Source organism: Mus caroli, chromosome 2 (assembly GCF_900094665.2).
Source record: "Mus caroli chromosome 2, CAROLI_EIJ_v1.1, whole genome shotgun sequence".
NCBI classification, from domain to species: domain Eukaryota; kingdom Metazoa; phylum Chordata; class Mammalia; order Rodentia; family Muridae; genus Mus; species Mus caroli.
This window is the reverse complement of record NC_034571.1, coordinates 63,223,387-63,246,896: the sequence shown is the minus strand read 5'-3', so window position 1 is coordinate 63,246,896 and position 23,510 is coordinate 63,223,387. Positions and strand designations below refer to the sequence as shown.

At 37.0% G+C, this 23,510-nt stretch overlaps 1 protein-coding gene across 1 annotated transcript in view; it reads right to left on the bottom strand.

The window, feature by feature from the left end:
• LOC110289830 (ankyrin repeat domain-containing protein 36A-like) overlaps nucleotides 1–23,510 on the bottom strand; it is a 179,688-nt gene that overhangs the window by 35,284 nt on the left and 120,894 nt on the right. The window contains exons 51-57 of the mRNA XM_021156225.2: nucleotides 21,017–21,087; nucleotides 20,142–20,238; nucleotides 18,345–18,415; nucleotides 16,451–16,544; nucleotides 14,875–14,945; nucleotides 12,066–12,274; nucleotides 345–378 (exon numbers count right to left, since the gene is read on the bottom strand). Of these exons, the coding sequence (XP_021011884.2) occupies nucleotides 345–378; nucleotides 12,066–12,274; nucleotides 14,875–14,945; nucleotides 16,451–16,544; nucleotides 18,345–18,415; nucleotides 20,142–20,238; nucleotides 21,017–21,087 (647 nt within the window). The remainder of the gene's footprint in view (nucleotides 1–344; nucleotides 379–12,065; nucleotides 12,275–14,874; nucleotides 14,946–16,450; nucleotides 16,545–18,344; nucleotides 18,416–20,141; nucleotides 20,239–21,016; nucleotides 21,088–23,510) is intronic.

The following is a 23,510-nucleotide window of genomic DNA, read 5'->3' as shown; positions in this document are numbered from 1 at the left end:
GGCTCTGTGGCTCCCGCCTGTCCCAGAAGCTGTCTGCCTCTGTGGTCCTCAGTCTGACCTGTACAGACTAAGTTCGGCGGAGTCCCGGAGCCAAGATGGCGCTCCCTGCAGGCTGATTACAATATCTTATAGATATGAAAGGATCTGATTTTTCAAGGATTATCAAAGGCTAGACTTTGTCCCTATTTCAAATTTTCAATATAAATTTCACCATATAACAAAAAGTTCTATACCTTTTCATTTTAGTTTCTATCATGTATTTATTTCACCAATATTTCATAATTTTACATTTCATTTGTAAATTATTTTGAATGAGATATTGTTTTAAATTTATTTTACCATACCTTATTCTTTTCACTGGATGTTTTCTTAGTCAGCCTACAAAGAAGAAAAAAGTTTCTGCTCAACATTTAAATATAAGAAGAATAGATAATATTGAAAAACATTATATTTATAGAAAACACAAGCATTTGTTATTTCTCCTACTCATAAATTATTTCAAATGTGATAAACTTCTACAAGTGAGATTCAGTAAAATAGAAAATAACATGAAAAACACATTTATTACTAAAACTATACAGATAGTTAAATTCTGAGCCAACTTTCTGAGAGCAGATGCAACAAGAAAATATAATATTACTAGTTTTATTTTATGAAAATAAATATGTTGACTTTCATTATTATCATTTATGAAAGTCTCTAAGGAAGGAAAATGTTCTTGCAGTGAAGATAGGAGTTAGCGTGGTTGGGACCTTCATTGCAATCTAAATTCAGTTTATTTCTCACAATGATTATATGAGGCAAATGCCAGTATTTTATAAATGAAAGGAGTAGGCTAAGAAAGACCAAAGCACATTCAAACCCAAGAATGCTGCCTACAGCTTTCTTATTATTTTGTGAACATTGTATCTGTCTTCCAGTATTTTATTTCAAAGGATGGTAGGTAGATTTAAACTATTATTATATTCCTTGTTATAATTATAAGTACTTTTTCTAATTACAAATACTTTTTAAATGTAAAAGCTACATATATAGTCATCTAAGAAACCTACATTCAACAAACAAATGGTTTATTTGTCTAAAGACATTTCTCAACTAGTGAATTTATCTATTCAAATATTGACATCTGCAGTAAATAAATTCTTATGGAGTGTTTGATTCATGCCAATACAACTGTTAATAAAATAAAGCTTCTGTACTTTAGAACTTCATAATCCAAAATCAGCGACCCATGCTGCATTATTTTGTATTAAACACTTACAAGTCCTTCATTTTTTTCTGCAGAAAAAACACAGCTATTTGATAGATATAGCTAATATTTTTTAGTTTCCTATAAAATGATAGGTACATAGCTATGGCAGGTATGACAAAGTAACAAATTAACTATTAGGATGTATTTGCTATGACTCATGCATTAACATGTTTTTATTGCGTAAGTATTTTAAAATAGCGTATGGTAGTTTTAATTTTAGATAACCATTTTAATGTACAGTTATATTGGATTATTGCATTTCTGAGCCAATTAAGAATGAATAACTAGTTACCAGAAAATATAGGATCAATAGCATTTATAAGTACTCTTACCCTGCTACAAATCCCTAAAGCTAATGTATAAAATCTTTGGATATGATAGTCTTTGGATATGAAGAGTCAATTAAGCTTAGTGAAAATACTGCTTCAGATGGGTGATTTTCAGCAGCATGGAAACATGGTCTAAAAGTCTTCTTTAAGCAACTTTCCAGGTGAAAAAGAAACTAGAGACTGGAGATATGGCTCATCACTTAAGAACACATATTGCTCTTTCAGAGGATCAATCAGACTTTGGGTCTCAGCACCCATATCAGGAGGCTCACAACTACCTGTACCTACCTCTTTACAAGGTCTGACCTCCAGTGCCTGCACTCAGATACACACCCCTAAGATATACACACACTTAATTAGACTAATAAAACCTATTAACAATGGCTCAGTGGTTTAGAGTACAAACTGCTCTTGCACAGGACCTGAGTTCGATATTTAGTAACACATCAGGCAGCTCAGAACTGTTTGTAACTCCAGCTGCCCCTCTGACAACCTTCACACACACACACACACACACACACACACACACACACACACAAATTAAAAGTTAAAAAGAAAATGTTGTTTTAAACATACTTCATTTAGTTTCAGCTTCTGTAGTTTTTTTCTCTTTTATTTTCTTATTTCAGTAATACTATTACCTGTAACAGTAAAAATTCTCTAAGTTGAGAACACCTATGTGTACAATTAGAGTTACATAGTATATTAGCTTTCCCATTGTTATGAAATTCTTGCAGAATGAAACTTTAGAGAGGAAAGGTTTATTTTGGTCATTGTTGAGCCTGTGGTTTATCACAGAAAGAAAAGTATGAAGAAGGAGTGTAATGTGTGTGATTGGTCACATGATACCCACATGAAGAATTTTTCTTAAGACATTTTTCCTGATACCCAAATACTGCCGGTAGAGAGTTAGTCTCCCAGGAGTTCTGCACACCTGTAAGCATAAGTAACACCACCACTTCTGCTCAAATTCCTGGCCCAAGAGGGACCAGCCCAGAGTCATCATGACACAGGAACTGGAAACAGCAGGGGACAGGATCCTTCAGGTTTCTGTCTGCTCCCTGGAGCTGACCCAGTGCTACACCTCTCCATACCCAAATTCATCACAAAGAGAACTGGTCTCCCAGGAGTACTGACAAACAAGTTTGAAGGAGGGACAAGCCATAGTCAGAGACAGCAATACCAACTAACACTAGAAATATCCAGATGGTGAGAGGCAAGGGCAAGAACATAAGGAACAGAAACAAAGTCTATTTGGCATTATCAGAACGTAGTTTTCCCACCACAGTGAGCCCTGGATACTCCAACACCAGAAAAGCAAGACTCTGACTTAAAAGTCACATCTCATGATGATGATAGAGGACTTTAAAGACATTAAAAAAAAAACTCCCTTAAAGAAATACAGCAGAACACAGGTAAACAGGTAGGAGCCCTTAAAGAGGAAACACAAAGAATTACAGGGAAACACAACCAAAACCATCCAGGATCTAAAAATGGACATAGAATCAATAAAGAAATCACAAAGGGAGACAACCTTGGAGAAAGAAAACCTAGGAAAGAGATCAGTAGTCATAGATGCATCACTGTACTGGTTGTTTTCATGTGTCAACTTGACACAAGGAGGAGTTATCAAAGAGAAAGGAGGAAATGCCTCCATGAGACCCAGCTGTAAGGCATTTTCTCAATTAGTGATCAAGGGAGAGGGCCCATTGTGGGTGGTGCCATCCCTGGGCTGGTAGTCTTGTGTTCTATAAGAACACAAACTGAGCAAGCTAGTAAGAAACATCCATGGCCTCTACACCAGCTCCTGCTTCCTGACCTGCTTGAGTTACAGTCCTGACTTCCTATAGTGATGACCAGCAATGTGGAAGTGTAAGCTGAATAAATCCTTTCCTCCCCAACTTGCTTCTTGGTCATGATGTTTGTGCAGGAATAGAAACCCTGACTAAGAAAATCACCAACAGAATACAAAAGATAGAAGAGAGAATCTCAGGTGCAGAAGATACCATAGAAAACATTGATACAACAGCCAAAGAAAAGGCAAAATGCAAAATGCTCCTATCTCAAAACATCCAGGAAATCTAGGTCAAACCTAAGAATAAAAGGTATAGAAGAGAGTGAAGATTCCCACTGAAAGGGCCAGTAAATACCTTCAACAAAATTATAGAAGAAAACTTCCCTAACCTAAAGAAAGAGATGCCCATGAACATACAAGAAGCCTACAGAACTCCAAATAGACTGGACCAGCAAAGAAATTTCTCCCGACACATAATAATCAGAACAACAAATGCACTAAATAAAGATAGAATATTAAAAGCAGTAAGGGAAAAGGGTCAAGTAACATATAAAGACAGGCCTATCAGAATTACACCAGACTTCTCACCAGAGACTATGAAAGCCAGAAGATTCTGGGCAGATGTCATACAGACCCTAAGAGAACACAAATGCCAGCTCAGGCTACTAGACCCAGCAAGACTCTCAATTACTATAGATGGAGAAACAATGATATTCCATGACAAAACCAAATTTACACAATATCTTTCCACAATCCAGCCCTACAATGGATAATAGATGGAAAACTCCAATACAAGAAAGGAAACTATACCCTAGAAAAAGCAAAAAAGTAATCTTCAACAAACCTAAAAGAATATAGCCACACAAACATAATTCCACCCATAACAACAAAAAGAACAGGAAGTGACAATCACAATTCCTTAATATTTCTTAACATCAATGGTCTCAAGTCTCCAATAAAAGACATAGACTAACAGATTGGATACATAAACGGGACCCAGCATTTTGTGCATACAGAAAACGCACCTCAGTGTCAAAGACAGACACTACCTCAGAGTAAAGAGCTAGAAAACAATTTTCCAAGCAAATGTTTCCAAGAAACAAGCCATTTAATATCAAATAAGATCAAATTTCAACCAAAAGTTATCAAAAAAGATAAGGAAGGACACTTCATATTCATCAAAGTGAAAATCCACCAAGAGCAAGTCTCAATTCTGAACATCTATGCCCCAAATGTAAGGGCACTCATATTCATAAAAGAAACTTTACTAAAGCTCAAAACACATATTGAACCACACACAATAATAGTGGGAGACTTCAACACCCCACTCTCACCAATGGACAGGTCATTGAAAAAGAAACTAAACAGAAACATTGATTCAAAGCAATCCCCATAAAAATTCCAACTCAATTCTTCATAGAGTTAGAAAGAGCAATTCTCAAATTCATTTGGAATAACAAAAAACCCAGGATAGCGAAAACTATTTTCAATAATAAAAGAACTTCTGTGGGAATCGCCATCCCTGAGCAATAGGGATTAAAAACTGCATGGTATTGGTACAGTGACAGGCAGGTAGATCAATGGGATAGAATTGAAGACCCAGAAATGAACCCACACACCTATGGCCACTTGATCTTTGACAAAGGAGCTAAAACCATCCAGTGGAAAAAAGATAGCATTTTCAATAAATGGTGCTGTTTCAACCGATGGTCAACATGTAGAAGAATGCAAATTGATCCATTCTTATCTCTCTGTACAAAGCTCAAGTCCAAGTGGATCACGGACCTCCACATAAATCCAAACACAGTGAATCTAATAGAAGAGAAAGTGGGGGGAAAGCCTCAAATACATGGGCACAGGGGGATATTTCCTGAACAGAACACCAACGGCCTATGCTCTAAGATTAAGAATAGACTGTGAAGCTCTTAAAATAAATACTCAACATCCTTAGTCATCAGGGAAATGAAAACCAAAACAACCCTGAGATTCCACCTCACACCAGTCAGAATGGCTAAGATCAAAAACTCATGTGACAGGAGGTGCTGAAGAGGATGTGGAGAAAGGGGAACACTCCCTTCATGGCTGGTGGGATTACAAGCTGGTACTCTGAAAATCAGTCTGGCCGTTCCTCAGAAAATTGGACAGAGTACTGCCTGACAACCCAGCAATACCACTACTAGGCATAGACCCAGAAGATGCTCCAACATGTAATAAGGACACATGCTCCACTATGATCATAGCAATCTTATTTATAATAAATAGCCAGAAGTTGGGAACAACCCAGATGTCCCTCAATGGAAGAATGGATACAGAAAATGTGGTACATCTACACAATGGAGTACTACTCAGCTATTATAAACAATGACTTCATGAATTTCACAGAAAAGTGGATGGAATATCATTCTGAGTGAGGTAACCCAGTTACAAAAGAATACACATGGTATGCACTCACTGATAAGTGGATATTAGACCAAAAGTTCAAAATACCCAAGGTACAATTCATAGACTATATGAAGCTCAAGAAGAGGGAAGACCAAAGTGTGATGCTTTAGTGTTTCTTAGAAGGGGGGAACTAAATTCTCATATGAGGGAATAAGGAGACAAAGCGTGGAGCAGAGACAGACAGAAAGGCTATCCAGAAACTGCCCCACCTGGGGATCCATCCCATATACATTTGCCAAACCCAGATGGTACTGCAGATGATGGGAAGGAAGTGCTTGCTCAGAGGAGCACAATATGGCCGACTAATGAGAGGCTCTGCCAGAGCCTGACAAATACAGAGGCAGATGCTTGCAACCAACCATTGGACTGAGTTCAGGGTCCTTGATGGAGGAGTTGGAGAAGGGACTGAAGGAGCTGAGGGGGTTTGCAGCCCCATGGGAGGAGCAACAATGTCAACTGGCCAGACCTCCTGGAGCTCCCAGGGACTGTACCACCAACCAAAGAGTACACATTGTGGGACTCATGGCTCCAGCTGCATATGTGGCAGAGGATGGCCTTGTTGGACATAAGTGGGAGGAGAGGCCCTTGGGCCTTAGTGGGTTCAATGCCCCAGTGTAGGGGAATGCCTGGGTGAAAAGATGGAAGTGGGTGGTGGAGAGGCAGGGGAGGGGAGATGAAATTGGGGGTTCCAGAGGGGAGATAACATTTGAAATGTGAATAAAGAAAATATCCAATAAAAGAAAAAATATTTTTTCCTTAATTTTTTTTTATTGTTTGTAACTATACCATATCTGTGGTTCTGTGTACATGCCTGAGGATACCAAAAACCCCAACTGGGTCTAGGGTAGCAAAGATAGGATATAGATTTTAGTAAGTAATAACTCAGGAGTGTTGGAGGGGAAGTGTAACCAATGTAGAAGTTTGGGAGTGGCCCAACCATTGAGCGAACTAAGGCATATTAAATAGCTTCACGTGTGTGTGTGTGTGTGTGTGTGTGTGTCTTTCATTTGGGAATCCAGAACATTGGAACAGTATCATGGAACTTGTGCCACTGCCACTGGAGTGATTAGAGTGAGTTAATCAGCTTTGCAATATACTAGTGCTCTTTTTTCTAAACTAATATAATTTCCACATTTATTCTAATTACTTATCGCCACAAAAAATGTAGCTGCAATCCCTTATCGAAGAATCTTCTATTTCGATAGACAGAGGTTACAGTAGAGAACCACAACTCAAAATGTAGAGACTAAGTGCTATTATGGTTGGTTTTTAATGCCAAGTTGCTATAAGTTAGACTCAGCTGAGTAGGGACCTCACCTGAGGAGGTGTTCTGATTGTACTCCTTGACTGATGTGGGAAGGCCCACCTTGATTTCGGATAGCACCCTGACAGGAGGCCAGATAAAAAAAGGGGATATTTCAGAAGGAAGTTTAGTCTAGTTCTTTGCTTGCTTGAGCACTCTTGCCACTCAATTGTTCTGCCCGTTGGTGCTGCTAATGCTGATTCCTTCAAGGAGAGTAGAAACAGAGAGTTGCCAAGCCTTTTCTCGGTCTTGGCTCCTCAGAAACTTTCTGGGGTCCAGTGCTACACTAGGACTACTGAGGCAACCCACCTTGTAAATTGGGTGACTACTGGTCATTGCTTCCCAGAGAGGGGCAGGTATTCTGAGACTACTACAACTGCTAAGGCATGTAGCCTCATAGCACCAGGTTCTCAGTGTCTCAGGTGTGATTTGGCTATCATTATTTTAAAACTCAATAAATTTGTACATACATCAGTGTGTGTGTGCGCGCACGCGCGCATGTGTGTGTTCTATTCCTCTACAAAACCCTGACTAAAATAAATGCCCACTCCCAATTGATGTATCTGCAGAATAACGCCTACATCAAAGACATAGGGAAAATTGTAGAAGGCCCTGGACAATTGTTCAATCAAAAGGAAGAGATGCTAGCTGTGAGACAGTATCTTCTAAACATGTCTGGGATTGTCCAACTCATACCTGCATAATGACCACAGAAGTTGACATGCCAAGAGGCAGGGGGTTCACAAGCTACTATGCCTAACAGAAGAGCTACTGGCTATCAATGGTGGCTAAGTGAGGTAGAATTGATTTTCCCTAGGAACAAGCTCCCAGATAGGTTACCAAGGCTCAAGCAGTCAACTGTAAACACATATGCATGTAAACACCACCAAATGGACTTTGCAATACACATATGTAACAATAATATTTATGAAGAGGGCATAAATTTTCCGATCTGGGAGCTGTTGGAGAAGTTGGAGCAGGGAAGAAGGAATGTAAATACAATAGTCATGTATAAACTCGAAAAAGAAAAAAAATTAAATTAAAAAAGGCATCTAATTTTAAGGCACTTTCCACTAAGCAACTGTACGTATTCAAAGTAATTATTTATATTAAATATGAACTCTATAGCAAAAAAGGGTAAAATGCATAAAATGGGCTAAATTTACAAACTGAGCTTATTTTACATGTATATGAAGGAATTGTGGGAATATAATGTGCTTCATAGCAAAATATGTTTACAAAGGGAGTTACATTAAACAGAAAATTCCCAGTATTAGCAGTTTCTTGTACCTAGCCAAGATGCCATCGATTTAGTCCCTGTGGGCTGAAATCAGCAATTTATTTGCTTGCAGTTTTTCTCTGTCAACCATTTCTTGTGGTGCTGGGTATTTGAACCAGGGGCAGTTCAATGTGACCTGAACAGTATAACACTGAACTATATTTTAACTCTTGAAAATGCTATGATTTAAAAATCAATTATCCACATTATTCAGTTGTTATCTGGAACTGATTATGGACTGTAGCAACAGAGAATTTTTTTCTATATTTTTTTCTTTTTACATTTTAGATTTTATTCCACTTTCCAACTGTTCCACATCCCATACCCCCTCTCTGTCCTCCCTGTCTCCACGAGGATATCCCCACCCAAATCCCACCCCACCAGACCTCTAAACTCCCTAAGGCTTCCAGTCTCTTGAGGGTTAGGTACATCTTCTCTGACTACACCCAGACCCAGAAGTCCTCTGCTGTATATGTGTTGGGGGCCTTATATCATCTGCTGTATGCTGCCTGGTTGGTGGTCTAGTGTCTGAGAGATCTTGGGGATCCAGGTTGATTGAGACTGCTGGTCCTCTTAAAGGGTCATCCTCCTCCTCAGCTTCTTCCAGCTTTTGCCTAATTCGACCACAGGGTTTAGCAGCTTCTGTCCATTGGTTGGATGCAAATATCTGCATCTGACTCTTTGAGCTGCTTGTTGGGTCTTTTGGGGGGCAGTCATGATAGATCCGTTTTTTGTGAGCTCTCCATTGCCTCAGTAATAGTATCAGGTTTTGGGACCTCCCCTTTGGCTGGATCCCACTTTGGGCCTGATGCTGGACCTTCTTTTCCTCAGGCTTCTCTCCATTGCCATCCTTGTAATTCTTTCAGACAGGAACAATTATGGGTCAGAGATATGACTGTGGGATGGCAACCCCACCCCTCACTTGATGCCCTGTCTTCCTGCTGGAGGTGGGCTCTATAAGTTTCCTCTCTACTGTCAGGCATTTCATCCTAAGGTCCCTCCTTTTGAGTCCTGAGAGTCTCTCACCTCCCAGGTCTCTGGTGCATTCTGGAGGGTCCTCCCAACCCCTACCTCACAAGATTGCTTGTTTCCATTCTTTCTGCTGGCCCTCAGGGCTTTAGTCCTTTTCCCCACTCAATACCAGATCATGTTCCCCTCCCCACACCCACCCTGTTTCCCTCCCAAGTCTCTCCCTCCCCCAACCCCCATTGTGGTTGCTTTCTTCTCCCTCCCAAGTGGGACTGAGGTGTCCTCACTTGGACCCTTCAGATTGTTGACCTTTTTGAGTTCTGTAGACTGTATCTTGGGTATTCTGTACTTTTTTTTTCTTGGCTAATTTCCACATACTAGTGAGTACATACCATGCATGTCCTTTTGGGTCTGAGCTACCTCAATCAGGATATTTTCTAGTTCCATCCATTTGCCTGCAAAACTCAAGATGTCCTCATTCTTAATAGCTGAATAGTATTCCATTGTGTATATGAACCACATTTTCTGTCTCCATTCTTCTGTCATGGGACATCTGGGTTCTTTCCAGATTCTGGCTATCACAAACAAGGCCGCTATGAACACAGTGGAACATTTGCCCCTGTGGGATGGTGGGGCATCTTTTGGGTATATTTCCAAGAGTGGTATTGCTGGGTCATCAGGTAGATCCATTTCTAATTTTCTGAGGAGCTTCCAGATCGATTTCCAGAGTGGTGGTACCAGTTTGCAATCCCACCAGCAATGGAGGAGCATTTCTCTTTCTCCACATTCTCACCAGCATGTGCTGTCACCTGAGGTTTTGATCTTAGCCATTCTGATTGGTGTAAGGTGATCAGGGTAATTTTAATTTGCATTTCTCTGATCACTAAGGACTTTTCTTTAGGTACTTCTCAGCCTTTCGAGATTCCTCTGTTGTGAATTCTCTCAGTTTAGTTCTACACCTCATTTTTTTTGATTGGGTTGTTTGGGGTTTTTCTTTTGGTGGTTAGCTTCTTAAGTTCTTTATATATTTTGGATATTAGCCCTCTATCGTATGTGGGGTTAGTGAAGATTTTTTTCCCAATCTGTAGATTGCTGATTTGTCTTTTTGACTATGTCTTTTGCCTTACAGAAGCTTTCCAGTTTCATGAAGTCCCCTTTATAAATTCTTGATCTTAGTGCATGAGCTGATGGAGTTTAGGAAATTTCCCCCTGTGCCAATGAGTTCAAGGCTCTTTCCCACTTTCTCTTCTATTAGATTGAATGTTGAGGTCCTTGATCCACTTGGACTTGAGCCTTGTGCAAGGTGACAAATATGGGTCTACTTTCATTTTTCTACATACAGACAACCAGTTAGAGGAGCACAATTTATTGAAGACGCTTTCTTTTTTCCATTGTATATTTTTGTCTTCTTTGTCAAAGATCAGTGTGCATACGTGTGTGGTTTCATTTCTGGGTCTTCAATTCTATTCCATTGATCAACATGTCTGTCTCTGTACCAATACCATACAGTTTTTATCACTATTGCTCTGTAGTAGAGCTTGAGGTCAGGGTTGGTGATTCCTCCAGTCATTCTTTTATTGTTAAGAATTGTTTTTGAAATTCTGGGATTTTTGCCTTTCCAGATGAATTTGAGAATTGCTTTTTCCCTGTCTTTGAAGAATTGTGTTGCAATTTTGACAGGAATTACACTGAATCTGTAGCTTGCCTTCGGTAGGATGGCCATTTTGTTAATTTTTTGTTAATCCATGAGCATAGGCGATCACTCTATTTTCTGAGATCTTCTTCGATTTCTTTCTTGAGAGACTTGAAGTTATTGTCATATAGATCTATCACTTATTTGGTTAGAGTTACCCCATGATGTTTAATATTATTTGTGGATATTGTGAAGAGAGTTGTTTCCATAAATTCCTTCCCACCCTGTTTATCATTGTATAAAGGAAGGCTACTGATTTGAGTTAATTTTATATCCAGCCACTTTGCTGAAGTTGTTTATCAGTTGGAGAAGTTATTTGATGCCAACAAAGATTAAACTATTTACTATGTGGTTGTTTACATAAAAAGCACCCTTTTGTGTTTTTGTCTTTTGTTTGTACATTGTGTAAGTTTCTTCTGTTATTTCTGTGATAAAATACTTGACAGAGAATACTTTGGGAAGGAAGGGATTAGGGTTGATCAAGGGCTCATAGCCTAGGCCATTGAACAGTGTTGCCCACAGTAATGGTGACTCCACCTCAAGTAATTAATGTACATCATCATTCTCAAATAGGCCCATAGGCTTTGTCTCTTCATTATTATGCACACATCCTGTTAAGGCAACAATATAACTATGAGAACTCTATTCCTTGTCAGCCTGACACCCAAACATGCAACTGTTAAATTAGTATGTTTGTTCCAGTACCAACCAAAGCTAAACTGTGGATAAAGGATAAAGAAACAGGGATACCTACTAAATATTTATCCATCAAAAAGTATTTGTCAACTCTAGTTAACACTACTGCACCAGAAATTACAGCCCTGTCATTATTCTTCAAATATAGCAGTTGTCAGTATAATGGAAAACAATGGTATCTCGTTATATTCTTTTGATGTCAGTGCAAGGCTGAACATCCCTAGTAAAAGCATAAGATTTGTTAAGCATGAACATTGGGCCAAATGAGAATTAGCTACTTCAGACAATAACAATGCTATACACTTACCTAACATGCTTTTTTTGTGTAACAGGAAATTGATGGTTACTAGCCTTCCCACAATGCATTTGCTGGATGAATCCATTTCTCACAGCAGTATCAGAAATAGCAGCTGCATTATCACCATCACCACCAGCAGCAGCAGTAGTGTTGCCATAAGATGGCTTTTCTACTATGTCCATCTTGTTGCTGAGTCTTGTCTTCCTTTTATGTTTAAGCTGCAATAAAAGTTTGCTTCTAAGAACACTAACAGTTTTTTAATAAAATTATTTCTTCTACTTTGTTACTTAACCCAGTTCCATTTTCACAATTTTAATGAACAAGACCTGCTTCCATGGTAGTCCAGTATTGTCACTACAGTATTCTTCATTTCATAGGTTTCTTTTCAATCACTGTTTTCTATCTAAAATAACCACTGTAAGACTCATCTTTGTAGAAAGACAGGTGTCCCCTTTTATTTTCACTAGCAAGATTTCACATTTATGTATTGATTTAGAGAATATGATGTTGTATGGCTCTTGTAACCAGTGATTGTCTTAACCTAAGTTTATATCTTCTCCAGTATACTTGTTGGAAAACAGATAGAAAGCCAAAAATGATCCAGGCATAAAGTACATGCTAACTTTCATGCATATTCTCCTCTAGTGGATGTGTGATCAGTAGTATAATATTTTCTATTTTAATTGTTCTTGTTTGACCAACAGTTTCTCTTCTCAATTATGCTTGAGGAGGGGCTGGAAGTACGGACATCACATCTGTCACAATCCTTACCTGGTTTTGGTTCCTGAGAGATTTTCTTTTTGAAATATGTAATTATGAACATTAATTTGATCTGATTCTTTAGTTCATTGTTAAAATCAAATTTACAATTAATTTAAAATAAAATTAACTTAGCTTTTGAGTAATTATGGACATGAAAAAAATTAGGAAACTAATTGAAATTCATCTAAGCTCCATCCTGTATTTTACCTGTTCCCCTAACACTGACAAGCACTTCAAACTGAAAAGAAATTTGCCATAGCCCATGTCAGAAGTAAAAAAAGAGCAGTGATCTTAACTCTTTACAACTTTGGAATGAACTTAATTCATTTTTGTGAAATTTATCAAAATCAAATTAAATGGCCTTAATAATATATGAAGATTTCTTTCATTTAAAAAAAAATCTATGCAATGTCTTTCATAGTGAGCATTTATAGTGAATTTAAGCCATGTATCCAAAATTCTGTGAATAGAGAGTAGGCAAACTATTTTAAACTATTTAGGAACTTGTCACAGGACAGTTGATCACATTGTGAGACTGTGTAATGAAAAAACCTTTTTCTCATTGTGGTGTGACTCAGACCTTAGCACCTACCTTTAATCCCAAACAATGAAGGTAAAGTTAGTTTGTAGAAGGAAGCACCCATATTCAAGTGATTTCTAAGTGACAAAGTGATGAATCAGAAATATTTGACAGAATAGGATATGTTCAACTCTGATGAGAACAGAGAGGTAAGGGAAGCTACTTAAGAGAGCAGTGCAGAGAAGGAGAGAAGCAGTTTTATGGGGTGTGCTTTACAGACAGGTTGAAGAGGAGAAAAGCTAGACACAGGTGAAGATAGCAAGAGGCAGAGTGAGTAGGAGCCAGAAGATTAGAACAGATTGCCAGAGATAGTTTCAGGCTAAGAGCGAAAAATCAGAGGCTGAGAGAGAAGCCAGATTGAATCAGTCAGAGGAGTTTGAGCCAGAACAGCTGAGTAGACCAGCCAGCCAGAAATCAGAAAGAACTAGAAAGGGTGAGCTTATTCAGCAGCAAGTTTCAGAGGCTGAAAACATTCTAGGCCTAGATAAGATTGCATAGAGACTAGAAGCGTCCCCGACTAGGACTGGGTTAGCAACCTGAGGCAGTGAACCTCCAAGAGGACAGTTACATCAGGTGAACAAAAGAAAGTTGAACAGGAACCTCAAAGAAAACCAAGTTCCTGCACTGTACCACTAGGAGGTAGCTGTATGAGTTCAATCAACATATTCTTATATCTACTCCAGTTAACAGAATACAACTATTGCATAAGAATTCTTTTTTTTAATTAGGTATTTTCCTCATTTTCATTTCCAATGCTATCCCAAAAGTCCCCCATACCCTCCCCCGACTCCCCTACCCACCCACTCCCACTTTTTGGCCCTGGCATTCCCCTGTACTGGGGCATATACATTTTGCAAGTTCAATGGGCCTCTTTTTCCAGTGATGGCCAACTAGGCCATCTTTGGATACATATGCAGTTAGAGTCAAGAGCTCTGGGGTACTGGTTAGTTCATAATGTTGTCTTAAATTTCTACATTGGAAGGAAGTACATTAGGATGGCACTCTTTGTAACCAAATACCAACAATCCTTTTCTAGAAGGTGTCATTTTCCTATCCTAGGTAGCAGAGTTGACCTTATGATTCACTGCTCTCCTACAGTGAAAATATTGAAGTCAGTCACAAGAAGGAAAAACCACATTTTTTGACATTGCAGATACTGAATCTCAATAGGAATTAATTACATTTTACCTGATATGGATTATTATCCAGACCACAAACACAACTTGCTATTACTTTATTATATAAGGAGGCATATACCTTGATAAATAGATTCAAAAATTTTGACTCATTTTAAAGGAAAAGTTTCATAAAACTTGCATGAATATTCTAATTTCTGTTTATATTTCAGCATTTTTCTAATTAAATTTTAAACATTATAGATTCTTCAGTGAACTATAAAATGTTATTCTACTTGGTCGATGCTGCATTATTAAACAAATACATTAAATGAGAATTTTAAATTGAAGAATTACACACCAATGGCTGGTTGTTCTTACTGCCATTTTCCCCATTCGGGTCTCTGCATGTCACATATAAGCTTGGTTTTCCTGAAAACACAAACATTTAAAACAAAGTATAAAGAAAGGTCCAATAAATGACAATCTCTAGAACAACACAGAAGAGCAAGATGATGCAGTAGGTAAAGCTACTTGCTGCCAGTACTAATGACCAAGGACCAACACAGTAGAAGGGGAGAACTGACTCCCTCAAGATGAATTCATGTGCCTCTGTAATCCACTGAAATATACAATACATAAATGTACAAATAAATATGTATAAGCATTAAAATCAAAATTTTATTTTCAAAAGAAATGGATTAAACCTTACCACTAGGGCTGGTGAGATGGCTCAGTGGGTAAGAGCACCCGACTGCTCTTCTGAAGGTCTAGAGTTCAAATCCCAGCAACCACATGGTGGTTCACAACCATCAGTAACTTGAGATCTGACTCCCTCTTCTGGAGTGTCTGAAGACAGCTACTGTGTACTTACATACAATAAATAAATAAATCTTAAAAAAAAAAAAGGGCTGGTGAGATGGCTCAGTGGGTAAGAGCACCCGACTGCTCTTCCGAAGGTCCNGAGTTCAAATCCCAGCAACCACATGGTGGCTCACAACCATCCGTAANGAGATCTGNCNCCCTCTTCTGGAGTGTCTGAAGACAGCTACAGTGTACTTACATATAATAAATAAATAAATAAATAAATAAATAAATAAATCTTAAAACAAAACAAAACAAAACAAAAAACCTTACCACTACTTGACTATTATTCCCCTTTCTTGAGTACATATTTGCCAATGAGTATTGGAAATGACCAAACCTATTAGTATTTTACTTGGACACTTGGACATACACTGCATTGGATTATGTTCAGAAATACAATGGTATCAATGAACCAACCCTCAAAGACAACATTTTTAAATCCCACAGAAACATTCAAACTCACCATTTTCTATCTTGGCACTGATGTTTAAACAGCCTGCATTGGACTCATCAGAAATCCTCTTCCTTCCTCCCCTTTACCTATGACTATGATGCACCCTCCATCTGAAAACACTCTGTCCATGTTTCTGTAAAGCTTCATTCCTTCCCTTAAGACTCATCCACAGTGGGAAGTCATCACTGACTGTGGCAATTTTACTCTATTAGGAAGTATCTCTTTTGCATTCTTTACTACTTTATCAACTTTGTCACTCTGATATTTGAAATTTAAATAGTATGGCACATCAACTTCTTTTGTTCCTAGACTTGGGGAGGAGAGAGCCTTTAATATTCTTTCCATACTTCTGATCATAAATTTCTGTTTCATTTTCCTAGTATTCCTCATACTTTGTGCATTTTTTTATTAGTCTTCCTTTTCCCACTGTTCTTCATTATAGCTCAATACAAGTATTTTGAAATAGATTTAAAGTGGCATTCCCATTTTCAGCCTATGCTGAACTTGATAGCAAGCCTATTACCATTTGAGTTCTATTTGAACTCTCTGTATATGTAATACATGATTCTCATTGGCTTACTTTACCAAATTGCTTTGAATTAAATAGAGTTCTGACCTTTCATTTGTCCACTTGCCACATGTTCTCCTCTCTGATCTGCAGTCTTGGGTAAGTGTACAACATCCTCCTGTGCAAGTGCCTCAGAGATGCTCTGTTGAAATCATTTTAACAAACAAGATTTTAATGAAGATCTCTCATGCATTACCGGAAAAGGCAGCCTAGTTTCTTATTTTAAAGCAATAACATTGGAAAATCATGGATGATTTATATTAAAACTCAAACTATTGAGTAATGTGCCTCACAAGCTTGTCTACATCAAGACAGTTTATTTTCATGTAGCTATATATTACTACATAAACCAAGCATGAAAGACTGGAGACATAATCATAGATGGCATATGTCAAAAACAAACCATTTTGGATATAAAATTATGCTTTATTTTTCTCTGGAAAATATAATATATATATATAAAATATATGAAATATTTAAAATGTAAATTTAAAAGATTTTAACATATGTTACATATAAAATAAAATATATAAATTAACACATTTTTACATATATTTTGGAGTGATGTTTTTGTACTCTGTGTTAAGTAAGATGTGTCTCTGTCCATCCTTGCCTTCCTTAAGGCACCTTCTGATTGGTTAAAATAAACAGCCTGTGGCCTATAGCAAAAGGCAGAATAGTAATGTGGTTCTTCCAGATAGAGACAAGAACTCTGGGAAAAAGAGAAACTCAGAAAATTTGCAATCAACACATGGAGGAAGTGAGACATATAAAACTGAGGAGAGGTAACCAGCCACATGGCAGAACTTAGATTAGTATAAATAGGATAGTTTAGTTATGAGAGTTGGAGCCAAGCCTAAGTTAAGGCCAAAAGCTATTAAATAAATATATCCCTCTGTGTCATTATTTGGGGACTGGGTAAGGCATAGAAAAGTTTACAGTTATTTGTGTGTGTGTGTGTGTGTGTGTGTGTGTGTGTGTGTGTGTGTGTGTAATAGAGACATGTTAAAATCTTTAAAATTCTTAAATCATTTGACAGTTACACTTCTCTCTCACTCATCCTCATTACCTTCATTTTCCACTGAAACCCATATTCCAACATGTTTTCATAATGTTTTCCTTTCTTCTTCTGTGTGACCTGCTGACCTTAATTAGAGTTACTTACCTGAGTGTATGTGGGTAGTTATTTACCCAGTATAAATGAATGAATGAATGAATGAATGGATGGATGTATACATAAATATATCCTAAGCTACATCCATGAAGCAAATGACACTCCTTCCTAAACAATTGTTAACTGCCAATAATGTCATCTTGTCATGGAGGTAACCCACCCCTTTCTGATTAGATTTTGGCTCACGCCGTAGGAAGGTGTTCATGTCTAATCTGTAATCCTGGTCAAGAGTCTAGCTATTGCTAGAGACATAATATGTCTCAGGGGAAACCTACTGGTTTACTAAGTGGTCATATTTTCAATTGACTTCTAAATATTTATGCTGACATAGAAGTGTTACACTTAATCTTCACTGAAGAGACTACTTGCTTTAGGGGACAATAGCTAATACAGAAACAAACAAGAGTTTTGATATTGGTTGAGTGGTGGGCCCTAAATGGAACACCTATATAGTCCCTCTCTCCACACCCTATCCTTCCCAAGAGAAAACATTAATACTTTTAAAACACACATTGACATCTTAACTATTGCTCATGTTATTGAATATATACACTACAGGCTCAAGTAATTTTCAGAAAGAAATTTAACAAGAAATGGAAAGATGATGTTTAGCCCTAAACTCACGAATACTCTAAAAACATTTTAAGAATAATAATGGGCTAAAATATTTTGATACTAAATATTGAAATATGACCAACTGACCTACAGTATAATCTGATATGTAACTTATTTGCAACATTAAAACCTTCAATTTAAATTATTACGTACCAATGACCGAACACTTTCATGGCTATCACAATTTTGGTCATTTTCTGTTGATATCTCTTCATTGCATGGACCTGTTGACAAGTGTACATATTTAAGTAAAATAAATTACAAATAAATGGCAAATAAGATGAACATATTTTATTAAAATAGAAATAATTAACGGTAGATATAACAATCATACCCTGACTAAGACAATGATGAAGACTAGAGTTTCAAAATGGAAATTAAATAAGTGAAATTGAGAACGTGATTTAAGAACAAAAACACACTTAAAGAAAGTTAAATTAGCATATCATTATATATGAGATATATATTAACCATAGAGACTCAAATCTGGTTATCATACATTGAGGATCAAGATAGAATTCATATGTTGATTTATCAAATTTTGGTCTCTGGATTTGTCCTTGGATCTTCCAGCGGTTTTTTTCTCAACCAATCATGTACTATAAGGTGTATTTACCAGAAATCTATATTTAAAAATCCATTGTATAATTTGAAGCACAACAGAACCAAATGAATAACTACTGATTTGGATTCTCAGTTGTTTCTAGGGAGAAAAAAGTTGAAATGAAATGAGGAGCACCAGAAAAAAAAAAGCCATTTTAGACTTTGCATATGAAAACTTTTTTATTAAATGGTTATATACTTCTAAATCTATAGTTATTAGATACACACATTCTATTGGGAAGATGTAAGCAATTTTCTATGAACAGATAATGTCAAATCATCTGGTCTATTCATTCCAACATTTCACGCATACACAATATTCATGTTTAACAATGTGCTTTTATCACAGACCCTCCTCACCCTTCATCAGGAGCTCCTTACATCCAAGAAAAGAAGATTTGAAATAAGTTATTTCATTATGTTACATTCATATAGAAAGTTGTGACACAGAAAACTGAACTTCACATTTTGTGAAGTTGAACACATTACTATTTTAGTTCTTATCTTACTTCATGTAATTTTGTGAGTGATGATTGGAGAGTCACTGGGTCCAGTATGTTATACATTTATTTATTTATTTAGTAATAATTCAACTTGTTCTAATGGGGAATTTACAGTTATCAGTCCTGATTATTCCTATAAGCAGTTCTTCATTTCAAGCCCATATTTTGATTCTAACTTTTGTCATAAAGGGACTCATATGTGCATATCCTACCACTATTTCTTTTTCCACTGCACATCTTTTTGTTTTGTTTTGTTTTTGTTTTTGTTTTTTTGTTTTTGTTTTTTGTTTGAGACAGGGTTTTTCTGTATAGCCCTGGCTGTCCAGGAACTCACTTTGTAGACCAGGCTGGCCTCGAACTCAGAAATCCGCCTGCCTCTGCCTCCCGAGTGCTGGGACTAAAGGCCCACAAAATTAAAGCCGTGCGCCACCACGCCCGGCTAAACTGGACAATCTTAACATATTCATCTCTAGGGACCTATTTTATTATTTCTGTGAGAAGCACACTATTTTGAACATATTCATCCTCAAGGAATTTCACTATTTTCATTGAGTCGCACAGTTCTTCCCCCCCTTTTTTTTTTCCTGGTACTTAATAATTGTTCTCATCTTTCACTTCCCTGTCTTCCCTATACTTTAAGAAACCTTACTGCTTGCTCTACCAATACTACAGCCTTGTAATTTATTGAGCTATTGGACTGCTTTAGTGATAGATTCCATTTCACATTTGCAGAACATGGATTTAATATTATTCTTATAGCTATTTAATCAATTTTATTCACTAGTATTGTCATGATTTATATAACAATTTCTTCAAAAAGCTATTCACAGAATCAAGATTTTACCATTCATTTCTAGACTTGTGTTATTTTCTCTTCTTTGATGCACAGTGGTGGCTAAGTGGCCCAGATGCTCTCTTGTTGAAGGAAGTGAAGAAACAATCTGTAAAAAAAAATATTAAAATTTAGTTAACATTCTTCTCTCCTCTGATAAGATCAAAGGTTCACTTTGCAAAGCAATGAGAGAGTCAAATAAGGGAAACACTTCATCAGAACCCACAGTTTGGAGCAGAACACTGTGGACATGCTACCTAATTACAGTCTAACTTGAGTCTTTTTATGGGCACTGACAATGAAAGTCAACATGAAGGCCACTGTAGAAATAAGAGTAGGTGTCAAAAATATGGAAAAAAGATACATTCAAGGTTGTTTGTTACTAGTATAAATATGAAAATATAAACTGTACATACACAACAGAAAAATGATACCTCTACCTATGCCAAAATTCATTTGTAGTTTTTTTCAAATTGAAATTGCTACATCATATATGTTAAACTCTCATCTACAACCAAAGAACTCACAATTTAATGCAACATTAATAGTCTATTAACCCTGTATGATGACTCGTAGATGTCTACTATTACTGCCACAAAACTGAGTAAAAATGGTTTCCCACCTTGAATGCTTATTGTAAGACACAAACAATACCATACTTTTGTCATAGAAATGGTAATTAAATATATATAGTGTGATAATAAACCTCCCAAATGGAAAATAGGCCTTATCAATACAACTGATACAACAAAGTATTAACCAATTACCAAGGAAAAATACTTTCAAAAATGAAATAATTGTGACCAATTATTTTTATAAGAAAATTGCACATGTAATTTTATTATCTTATGATTTCTAGAGCATCGTCAGTGTGAAAGTTTACATACCAAAGGTGTGACTTTTTCTTTCCCACTGTTCCTCCTGGGCTCTTCTGTTGATGCCATTTCTTTCTTTGTAGCTGTTGAGAAATAAAAATATTTAACCAATTCTAACTGTAATGCAATGAATCATCTTGTCAAAGTGTTACAGAGAGATGAATGCAAGAGTGAAAAAGAAGAGCGTTTAGACACAGTTAAATTGAAATTTCAAGATTCATTTTCCCCAAAGAACACTTTTAAGTACTCGAAATCTATAAATGAAGCTTTAGCATGTCATTAGATAGTTGTGGTTGTGTAAGTATTAAATATATTCCTTGGAATAGACACAGGAGTGTGCCAGGTTCAGAGAATTAAAGTATTTCTTGTACTCACCCCAAAACACAAAAGAAGAATCACTCAGACACAAATTATTCAAATACCACTGAAGTATTCACAATCGCACTGTACAACCTCATGACTATGGTTATTTTTGTCCATGATATGTGAACACAAATTTATCCAAAAATATTTTGTTTGCTTTGTTTCTTATTTTCCTTGGAAAGACTCTGCCAGATATAGGAAGTCTCCACTATTGGCAGTGTTTTCAAGAAGTATATATGCATTTATTTCTATTTGGAGTCCCTTATCAGTCTCCCTTCTGAACATTAATATTGTGACTAATCATTTCACATTGTAGCTAATAATGAACTAGGTGCAAAGTTCTTAAACCATTCCATTTTTTTAATTCAAAAAGTCCACTCTCACCTAGCCATTATTTATTGAAATCCCACTAATTGCTAGAGACTTGGTTTATATCCAGTCAATAAAATGATTCAGGAATGGATTTCTAACAGGTAAATCTGGAGTAAGACAGGTCAGTGAAGTTAGGTACATAAGAGAGTGAAAATGGGAAGACCAAAAATAGCAGACACAGATGGGAAGAAAGGAGTACCCATGTCTCCAGCTGCATATGTAGCAGAGGATGGCCTTGTGATATATCAATGGGAGGATGTCCTTGGTTCTATGAAGGCTAGATAGATGCCCCAATGTAGGGGAATTGAGGGCAGGGAGGTGGGAGTTGGTGGGTGGGTAGAGGAACACCCTCATAGAAACAGGGGGGATGGAGAATGGGAGAGGGGGTTTATGGAAGGGGGGAAAACTGGGAAAGGGGATAACATTTGAAATGCAAATAAAGAAAATATTCAATAAAAAAGAACAAGCCAAAACAAACAAACAAACAAACAAAAACATATGAAGTAAAAAACAAAAGCCAATTCCAGCTTGAGATTACAAAAACAAATAAAAAAGTAAAACAGACAAACAATTTATTTCTAAGTTAGAACAAATTCAAGTTAACTTAGAAATTAACAGTTTAAAGCTCTCTGTTGCTGCACTGCAATCAATGTACCGTGGGAGAAGAATATTGTTAGCAGAATATACATGTATGTTAGAAGGTAAATTTGAGACAATTATTGGAGAAAGACAATGCAGGCTTGAATTTAGAGAATATTTCCAGAAATGCACAGCAATCAAAATGACACTTTAAATGAAGCGCTAATAACTGCATCTGTATATAAACCTGACACCCTGAAATGCTACACACTGCTCATCAGTTTACAAAGCACATGAAATCGGAAGTGAATAAGTACACACTTACAGAGTGTACTGAACCTCTCCAAATGTGCTCAGTTTCCTTCTCCTGGGGTTTTATGCTACATAACACACTTAGGTGATCTGTTAGATGTCTCTCTTCTTACTGGAAGGAGCTATTGAGGAATTACAAGGCAGTCTGGGAATTTAACTGTCAGAAGCCATCTAGGAAAAGTTATATGGCTAGCAAATGAATTTTCTGGGGGTGGTCCACTGTTGGCTTGCAATGGGTAAGCTCTAAGATGCAAGGTCAACAGAGACTTCATCCTAGGATTGCTTCTTGTTGCTGATATGACTTTCCTGTCACTATTACTTAGCCTAATGATTCCTGGGCATCAGCTAACCCTTTTAGGCAGATTTCCTGCAGAATCAATATGAAGATGTACTTTCATATAGTAATGCAGTGTAGATAAATTGATGATTTCATAATTCCTGAAAATGATTTTATAGAATTTCTAAATTTATACAAGTAATTTCACAAGTTCTCTATGGATCAAGGGTGCAAACAGATCTCTGTAAGCCTTCACATGTCATGGGCTAATTGCACTAGGGAAAGAAAGCAGGCTTAAAACAAATTTGTGATCAAGGAAATAGAAAACATTCATTCGGGTCCAAGAATGAAGCCACAGGTGTGCATTATGAGAAAGCAAGGCCATGTGAAATTGTTGCTTTGAACTTATAGAGCTCATAGAGTGAAATACTACTTTGAACTTACTATCAACATCTTTGTGTAACTCTCCATTTGTGGATATTAGCCCAGAAACTTAGAATACCCAAGATATAAGATACAGTTTGGAAAAACACATGAAACTCAAGAAGAACGAAGACCAAAGTGTGGACACTTTGCCCCTTTTTAGAATTGGGATCAAAACAC